This window comes from Scylla paramamosain, unplaced genomic scaffold, assembly GCF_035594125.1.
Source record: "Scylla paramamosain isolate STU-SP2022 unplaced genomic scaffold, ASM3559412v1 Contig3, whole genome shotgun sequence".
Taxonomy (NCBI): Eukaryota; Metazoa; Arthropoda; class Malacostraca; order Decapoda; family Portunidae; genus Scylla; species Scylla paramamosain.
In genome coordinates, this window is record NW_026973668.1 from 3,147,501 (window position 1) to 3,157,500 (window position 10,000).

Genomic DNA, 10,000 nt, shown 5'->3' on the forward strand with positions numbered 1-10,000 from the left:
CCTCCTGAAGGGCTGGACGTCTATGAAAAGACGTGGAAAAGTGCAGGGTGGTATCATCAGCGTAGGAGTGGATATATATATATATATATATATATAATATATATATATATATATATATATATATATATATATATATATATATATATATATATATATATATATATATATATATATATATATATATATATATATATATATATATATATATATATATATATATATATATATATATATGTATATATATATATATATATATATATATATATATATATATATATATATATATATATATATATATATATATATATATATATATATATATATATATATATATACATATATATATATATATATATATATATATATATATATATATATATATATATATATATATATATATATATATATATATATATATATAATTAGTAAGTTATCATCTTTATTTGATTTTAGAAAAGAAAGAAAGAAGGAAAGACGCGTCAATAAGTGAGAGTGACGCAAGCAGGTGGCAGTGTGCTCGTCACCAGCACAACACGTCACTGGGTGGAGTCATTCTCCAAAACTTTTCATTCGTGTTAATTTTACGTCAAAAAAAAGAAAAAGAAAAAAGAAAAAGAAAAGAATTATTAATGAATTATTAATGACTTGGAGACAAATGTTGCTTCCTTCTGTCAATAAGAACTTTTTTTAATCTTTATTTACACCGTTTTTTTTTTTTCCATAACAATCAGGACAATTTCTGCTCCCTCGATTTTGTTAATGGACTTTTTTATCCCTCTCATTAAAACTTAGAGCCTTTTAATGAACCTTTTGCCTGCCATTATAACTTAAGAGCCTTTTAATGGACCTTTTGCCTCACATTAGAACTTAGAGGATATTATTAGAACTTAGAGCCTTTTAATGAACTTTTTGCCTACCATTATAACTTAAGAGCCTTTTAATGGACCTTTTGCCACACATTAGAACTTAAAGGATATTTAATGGACTTTTTAAAAAATCTCATTAGAACTTTTTGCCTCCCATTAGAAGTTAAAGTTTTAAAATGGGCTTTTTTGGCTCTCATCAGAACTTGGAGCCTTTTAATTGACTTTTTTGCCTCCTTTTAGAACTTAGAGCCTTGTAATTGACTTTTTTGCAGCCCATTAGAACTTAGAGCCTTTTAATTGACTTTTTTTTGCCTCCTTTTAGAACTTAGAACCTTGTAATTGATTTTTTTACCTCCCATTAGAACTTAGAGCCTTTTAATGGATTTTTTTGCCTATTAGAGCTTAGAGCCTTTTAATTTACTTTTTTTTGCCTCCTTTTAGAACCTCGAGCCTTTTAATTATTTTTTTTGCCTTCCTTTTTCATCATTTTTTTTTACTTCAATTAGAACTTGGAGCCTTTTAATAAACTTTTTTTGCCTCTTATTAGAACTTAAAGCCTTTTAATGGAATGTTTGTCTCCCATCAGAACTTTGAACCTTTTTATGAACTTTTAAAGACTTTTAATGGACTTTTTTTTTTGCCTCCCATTAGAACTTGAACATTTTTCTTGGATTTTGTCTCAGGTTAGGTCCTTTTAATAGACTTTCTTGCCTGCCATTAGAACTTACGACCTTTTAGTAATTTTTTTTTGTCTCCCATTAAAACTTAACCTTTTAATAGGCTTTTTTTTGCTTCCCATTAAAACTTAGAGCCTGTTAATAGACCTTTTTGCCTCCCATTAGAACTTGGAGCCTTTTAATAGAACTGTTTGCCTTCCATTAGAACTTAGAGCCTTTTAATAGACCTTTTTTCCTTCCATTAGAATTTCGAGCCTTTTAATAGACCTTTTTGCCTTCCATTAGAACTTAGAGCCTTTTAATAGACTTTTTCCTACCATTGGAACTTAGAGCCTTTTAATAACTTTTTCATCCCATTGGAACTTAGGGCCTTTTAATAGACCTTTTTGCCTTCCATTAGAACTTAGAGCCTTTTAATACTTTTTCCTCCCATTGGAACTTAGGGCCTTTTAATAGACCTTTTTGCTTTCCATTAGAACTTAGAGCCTTTTAATAGACCTTTTTGCCTTCCATTAGAACTTAGAGCCTTTTAATAGACTTTTTCCTACCATTGGAACTTAGAGCCTTTTAATAACTTTTTCATCCCATTGGAACTTAGGGCCTTTTAATAGACCTTTTTGCCTTCCATTAGAACTTAGAGCCTTTTAATACTTTTTCCTCCCATTGGAACTTAGGGCCTTTTAATAGACCTTTTTGCTTTCCATTAGAACTTAGAGCCTTTTAATAGACCTTTTTGCCTTCCATTAGAACTTAGAGCCTTTTAATAGACTTTTTCCTCCCATTGGAACTTAGAACCTTTTAATAGACTTCTTTGCCTCCCATTAGAACTTGGAGGTTTTTAATTTTCTTCCTATTAGAACTCAGAGCCTTTTAATGGACTTCTTTGCCTCCCATTAGAACTTGGAGCTTTTTAATGGATTTCTCTCAGGTTAGGTCCTTTTAATGAACTTCTTTGCCTCCCATGAGAACTTACAACCTTTTAGTGGAGTTTTTAGAATGAATTTAGATTTTTTTATTGGATCTTTAGAACTTAGAGCCTTTTAATGTATTTTTGCCTCCCATTAGGGCTCAAAGCCTTTTCATGGACATTCTTAATTCCCAATAGAACTTAGCCTTTTAATAGACTTTGGGCCTATTAGAACTTGAGCCTTTTAATGGACTTTTTTTGCCTACCATTAACACTTGGGGCTTTTAAATTAGTCTCCCATTAAAACAGCCTTTTAATGGACATTTTTGCCTACCATTAGAACTTAACCTTTTAGTGGACTTCTTTTGCCTCCCATTAGAACTTGAGAGCCTTTTTAATGTCTTCCATTAGAACAAAGCCTTTTAATACTTTTTTTGCCTCCCATTAGAACTTAACTTTTAATGGCCTTATTTTGCCTCCCATTAGAACTTAAGAAACTTTTAATGTCTCCCATTAGAACAGCCCTTTAATGGACTTTTTTTTTGCCTCCCATTAGAACTTAGAGCCTGTTTTTTTCTCCCATTAGAACTTAGCCTTTTAATGAACCTTTTTGCCTCCCATTAGAACTTAAGAGCCTTTTAATATTAATCTCCCATCAGAACATGGAGGCTTTTCTTTTTAACTATCTAATGGACTTATTCACTCCTTTTTATTTCAATTTGGGAGCCTCAAACTACACAACGCAAAGGAATAATAATAATAATAACAATAATAATAATAATAATAATAATAATAATAATAATAATAATAATAATAATAATAATAATGATGATACCCGTTTCCAGCAGCGTCCGCCATCTTGGATCGTGACGTCACAGTGCTGCCAACACGTCACTCACAAATAACAAGTGAAAAAAAAGCAAACAAACCAATTTTCATCATAAATTTATACAGAAACATTTCAAAATTCGTCGGGTCTTCAATGCATTTTATTCTCATCTTCCTCAGACCTCAAATAAAACCAGGAATCTTAAAATAACTAAAAAAATAATGATGATGACAGTAGTAGTAATAGTAGTAGTAGTAATAATAATAATAATAATACTATCACATACCTATACTCAATTCCTTTATCACAAAACTATCGCCACTTTTCTTCTCTTTCCTGTTTATTCGTAAGGCAAGTGTTACATCCTTCCTTCTTTTTCTTTGTTTTTTTTTATTACACTTCTATTTCTCATTCTCAGGCCACTATTGTTTTCATTCTACTTTTTCCATCAAATTTTCCACCTTTCAAGCTTCTTTTCTTTCGTTTCTCTGTCTTTTCATCCGTTTTCTTTCTTCTACTTTCCTTTCCATTTTCTTTATTTCTTGTGTCAGTTTTCAAGACGTTTTTTATTTCGTTATGTTTCCGTCATGTTCCCTCCATTGTCCTCACAGCAGTCGTTCTCTCCCGCTGGTCTGCCGGCACTCCAGGCCTTCGCTGTCTTAGGTCAGAGAGAGACACACGCACGCACGCACGCTCACACAAATTCGTATCTTAGGAAACAATTTCTTTTCTTTCCTTTTAATTTTTCTCAAGACATAAAACAAAGGAAAAAAATTACTCCAGTTTTACTTACAAATAATTAATACATAGCATCTTTTTTTTTTTGTCTAGTTTTCAAAATTACCAAACTTTTTTTTCTAATAAATTTCGTAACACAAACGTTGCAAATTTCACGTTTCACTAACACTGAATTTTTTTTTTATTCACATTAAGCCCACAATTTGCAATATCTAAAAACAGGCTTCATTTTCTTAATACTCTCTCTCTCTCTCTCTCTCTCTCTCTCTCTCTCTCTCTCTCTCTTATTTGTACTTATTGTGTTGTCGTGCTGTAGTAGTAGTAGTAGTAGTAGTAAGAGTAGTAGTAGTAGTAGTAGTAGTAGTAGTAGTAGTAGTAACAGCAGTAGTAATAATAATAATAATAATAATAATAATAATAATAATAATAATAATAATAATAATAATAATAATAATAATAATACTTGGTGAGACACGCACACACTCACGCACACACACACAAACAAACCTATTCTGTCATGAATAAATTAGCCAGCCAGTCAGCCAGTCGCCAGTCAGCCAGGCAACCAATCAGTCAGTCAGTCAGTCAGTCAGTCAGTCAGTCAGTCAGTCAGTCAGTCAGCCAGTCAGTCAGTCAGTCAGTCAGTCAGTCAGCCAGTCAGTCAGTCAGTCAGTCAGTCAGTCAGTCAGTCAGTCAGTCAGTCAGTCAGTCAGTCAGTCAGTCAGTCAGTCAGTCGATCAGTCCAATCAGTCGCCTGTCAGTCAGCCAATCAACCAGAGAGTGACAGGTCAGATAGCCAGCCAGTTAGTCAGATAGCCAGCCAGCCAGTCAGATAGCCACCCAGCCAGTCAGTCACCCAGCCAGCCGGCCAGCCAGCCAGCCAGTCAGTCATCTAACCAGTCAACCAGCTAGTCAGTCAGTCAGTCAGCCAGCCAGCCAGTCAGTCAGTCAGTCAATCAGTCAATCTTCACTGTCAAATTATGTTTCAAACAACCTTCTGTCAATTCGCCTATTTTCATAATACAACTTTTTTTTCGTGTGTGTGTGTGTGTGTGTGTGTGTGTGTGTGTGTGTGTGTGTGTGTGTGTGTGTGTGTGTTCTGTCCATCTGTCTGTATGTCTGCCTGTATAATGTGTTGGGTTTCTGTCCAATATCTTGTCTCGTCTGTCTGTCTGTCTGTGTGTGTGTGTGTGTGTGTGTGTGTGTGTGTGTGTGTGTGTGTGTGTGTGTGTGTGTGTGTGTGTGTGTGTGTGTGTGTACCTGTCTACCTTAAATCTATTACTGTCACTTTGTTCTTATGCGCCACGAATGAATCTCTCTCTCTCTCTCTCTCTCTCTCTCTCTCTCTCTCTCTCTCTCTCTCTCTCTCTCTCTCTCTCAAAAAAGGGTTGTACTATCATCTACACGCTAAACTCGCCACCTGAGAAAGTTAATCACCTGCGCAGGTAACCAGACCCGGCAGGTAAACGCACGCACGCACGCACACACGCACACTAACATAGGTAACAATTCAAATAGAGATGAGCTTCACAAATGCCCACTGGCTCACTAATGCCCCAGAAAGAATGCCCACGTGGTGTACATTGTGGGATGTTACCTGTGTGTGTGTGTGTGTGTGTGTGTGTGTGTGTGTGTGTGTGTGTGTGTGTGTGTGTGTGTGTGTGTGTGTGTGTGTGTGTGTGTGTGTGTGTGCTAATAGATCACTTCATAAACTGTGCTCTTCTTGTCTCCAGACCCAGTGATGATGTAATGGTCGTCCGCAGAGATGTCACAGCTCAGCACGGACGAAGACTCCTTGGACTGTGAGCGTAGTAGTAGTAGTAGTAGTAGTAGTAGTAGTAGTAGTAGTAGTAGTAGTAGTAGTAGTAGTAGTAGAAGTAGTAGTAGTAGTTAGGGGAAAGAGAAGAGAGGAGGGAAAAACAGGTGGTAGGGGAGAGAAAACAAATAAAGACTTTAGTAAGACATATTTTCAATTCAACACACACACACACACACACACACACACACACACACACACACACACACACACACGTCATGGTAATTATCACAGACAGGTAGGAGGGGTCTGAAATTAGGTGCCTGGGGCTGAGGGAGATAGGGTGGGGTGAGTGGGGAGGGGGAGAGGGAGGGTGAGGGGGCGGGCAAAGGGAGGCAGGGCAGGTATGGGTGGGCAGGGCGGGCAGGGGCGGCACTCACCTGGAAGATGGAGGCGCCGTAGGGTGTCCGCCAGGCGTTGAGCAGGTTGTCCTTGCCCGTGGAGATGAACCACTTCCCGGCGTTAGCGAACTTGAGTGAGAGGACGCAGGACTCGTGCAGGTGCAGCTGGTACTTGTCCGGCTTGTTGACGTGCAGCACCTCCACGTTGGAGCTCTCCATGCCCACGGCCAGCCACTCCCCCGTGGGGCAGTAGCCCAGGGAGAAGATCTGGCTGGTGAAGTCGTGCTGCTGCAGCTGGCGCCCCTCGCGCAGGTCCCACGAGCGCACCGTGTTGTCCAGGCCGCCCGTCCACAGCTTGGTGCCGTCCGGCGAGATGTCGATGCACGAGGCGCCGTCCGTGTGGCCCTGGAACTGCCGCACCAGCGTCTGGTTGTGCAAGTCCCACACGGCGATGTTGCCGTCGCTGCAGCAGCTGAAGCACACCTTGGAGTCCGGCGAGATGGCCAGCGCGTAGCACGCCGGCGCCGACGAGATCAGCTCGGCCTTGATGCGTGGCGTGGGCGTGGCCAGGTCCCAGATGCTGAGCGTGGACGCCTCGCCGCCCACGATGAGGGTGCGCATGTCGGGCAGCAGCTTGACGGAGCGGATGTAGTTGTCGCGCTGCAGACAGTCCAGCTGGGACACGGGCGTCTTGGAGCCTGGCTGCGAGATGTCCCACACCTTGACGCAGCCCTTGCCGCCCGTGTACACGTACTTGGTGGGGTTGCTGATGGTGACGGCGCACACCACCTCGCCGTGGTGCAGCGTGTTGATCTGCCGCGCGTGTCGCGGGATGCCCGGCGCGATCAGCGCGTCACCGGGAAAGGGCACGGGCACCAGGTTGCCCTCACCATTCACGTGGAAGCTGTACGCGCTGCACGGGGAGGGAGGCACGGGTTACTGGCGGCGGTGGTGGTGGTGGTGGTGGTGGTGATAAAGGTGGTGACAGTGGTGGTAACAGTAGTGGTGACAGTGGTGGTGATAGTGGTGATGACAGTGGTGGTGATGACAGTAGTGGTGACAGTGGTGGTAACAGTGGTGATGACAGTGATAGCAAGAGTGGTGATGACTGTGGTGGTGATAGTGGTGATGACAATAGCAGTGACAATTGTGGTGATAATGGTGATGACAGTGATGACAGTAGCAGTGACAGTGGTGGTGAAAGTAGTGATGACAGAGATGGTGATAGTGGTGATGAAAGTGGTGGTGATAAAGGTGGTGACAGTGGTGATAACAGTGATGGTGAGTGGTGATGACAGTGGTGATGACACTGGTGACAGTGGTGAGAGTGGTTGTGATGACAGTAGTGGCGATAGTGATGATAACAATGGTGAGTGACAGTGGTGATGATAATGGTGATATTGGTGATGACTGGTGGTGATAGTGGTGATGACAGTGGTGGTGATAGTGGTGATGACAGTGGTGGTGATAGTGGTGATGACAGTGGTGGTGATAGTGGTGGTAATAATGGTGATGACAGTGGTGGTGATAGCGGTGGTGATAGTGGTGATAATGGTGATGACAGTGGTGGTGATAATGGTGGTTATAGTGATGGTGATAATGGTGATGACAGTGGTGGTGATAATGGTGATGACAGTGGTGGTGATAATGGTGATGACAGTGATGGTGATAATGGTGATGACAGTGATGGTGATAATGGTGGTGGTAGTGATGGTGATAATGGTGATGACAGTGGTGGTGATAATGGCGATGACAGTGGTGGTGATAATGGTGATGACAGTGGTGGTGATAATGGTGGTGATAGTGATGGTGATAATGGTGATGACAGTGGTGGTGATAATGGTGATGACAGTGGTGGTGATAATGGTGATGACAGTGGTGGTGAGTGATGGTGATGACAGTGGTGATAGTGGTGATGATAGTGGTGATGACAGTGGTGGTGATAGTGGTGATGACAGTGGTGGTGATAGTGGTGATGATGGTGATGACTGGTGATGATAGTGGTGGTGATAGTGATGATGACAGTGGTGATGACGGTGACATTTGTGTCTGGTATAATGATGTGACGATGATGGTGTCAACAATAATGATTCACACTGCATTAGTGGTGGCAGTGCTTGTAACTGTACCAACAATAACAGTGACACCAACACCGGCACCAGTGCTCAACTAAGCCAGCAAAAACCAAGACAACCAGACCCAACCCAACCTAACCCAACTAAACCCAACCTAACCTAACCTAACCTAACCCAACCTAACCTAACCTAACCCAACTAGACCCAACCTAACCTAACCTAACCTAACCCAACCTAACCTAACCTAACCTAATCCAACTAGACCCAACCTAACCTAACCTAACCTAACCTAACCAACCTAACCTAAACTAACCTAACCTAACCTAACCTAACTAGACCCAACCCAACCTAACCTAACCACACTCCCAGTAACCCAGTAACCTGACAAGCCAAAGCCACCACCGGTACTCACGGCTTCCCAGCTGAGCCATTAGTGGGGATGCCGTTGGAGGTGAGGGGGGGCGGCCGCACAGCACTATGGGGGTCGTAGCCTGTCACCTGGGGGGGAATGGGGGAGAATCACAGCTTTATTTTGGTATGAGAGGCACCGGCTGAGAAAAAAATTAAAATAAATAAATAAATGACCGAATAAAAAAAGCCAACTTAACTGTCAGTCTGTATCAACAAAAAAGTCACAGGGATCTTCCAGACTCTGAGGCTAAGTGTGCTGCAGCCTCCCTCCTCAAAGAGTTCAAGTCATAGGCAGGGGGAACACTGAGGCAGGCAGGGAGTTCAGGTGTGCGCCAGTGAAAGGGGTGAGAGATTGAGAATACTGGTTAACTCTTGCATTAGGGAGGTGGACAGAATAGTGGTGAAAGACTGAGAATACTGGTTAACTCTTGCATTAGGGAGGTGGACAGAATAGTGGTGAAAGACTGAGAATACTGGTTAACTCTTGCATTAGGGAGGTGGACAGAATAGTGGTGAAAGACTGAGAATACTGGTTAACTCTTGCATTAGGGAGGTGGACAGAATAGTGGTGAAAGACTGAGAATACTGGTTAACTCTTGCATTAGGGAGGTGGACAGAATAGTGGTGAAAGACTGACAATACTGGTAACTCTTGCATTAGGGAGGTGGACAGAATAGTGGTGAAAGACTGAGAATACTGGTTAACTCTTGCATTAGGGAGGTGGACAGAATAGTGGTGAAAGACTGAGAATACTGGTTAACTCTTGCATTAGGGAGGTGGACAGAATAGTGGTGAAAGACTGAGAATACTGGTTAACTCTTGCATTAGGGAGGTGGACAGAATAGTGGTGAAAGACTGAGAATACTGGTTAACTCTTGCATTAGGGAGGTGGACAGAATAGTGGTGAAAGACTGAGAATACTGGTTAACTCTTGCATTAGGGAGGTGGACAGAATAGTGGTGAGAGATTGACAATACCATAACTTTCAAAGGCGGCCTAATTTTACCACAGGAAACTGTATAATACCAAGGGGGACTTCCATATTACCACAGGGCCTCGAAGGGGGCTTAAAATGACCACAGGGGCTTAATACTTACCGGGGGACGAAGGTAACCGGAAGCAGGGCCGGGGGTAGCCAGCGGGGGGCGGGCCAGGGGGGAGATCAGGGCGAGGGGGGCGGCACCAGGGGGCAGGTAAGGAGAAGGGGGAAAGTGTGGGGAGGGACCGGCGCCCCCAGCAGCTGCTAGAACCCCTGGGGGAGGCTTCGAGGAGGGGGTTGGGGGGGCGGAGGACGGGGGTGCGCTGGAGCTGCCCCCCGCTGCCCTGCTTGGAGGAGGAGG

General features: G+C 42.2%; 1 protein-coding gene across 4 annotated transcripts in view; it reads right to left on the reverse strand.

Annotated features, from left to right (window-relative positions):
- Positions 1–5,074: 5,074 nt before the first annotated feature.
- Positions 5,075–10,000, reverse strand: part of LOC135096291 (protein groucho-like) — a 23,156-nt gene continuing 18,230 nt past the window's right edge. For all 4 annotated transcript variants that reach the window (XM_063997674.1, XM_063997673.1, XM_063997672.1 and 1 more), the window contains 3 exons: positions 8,662–8,747; positions 6,214–7,087; positions 5,075–5,817 (listed from right to left, as the gene is read on the reverse strand). In XM_063997674.1, the coding sequence (XP_063853744.1) occupies positions 5,710–5,817; positions 6,214–7,087; positions 8,662–8,747 (1,068 nt within the window). In that variant the 3' untranslated portion in view covers positions 5,075–5,709. The remainder of the gene's footprint in view (positions 5,818–6,213; positions 7,088–8,661; positions 8,748–10,000) is intronic.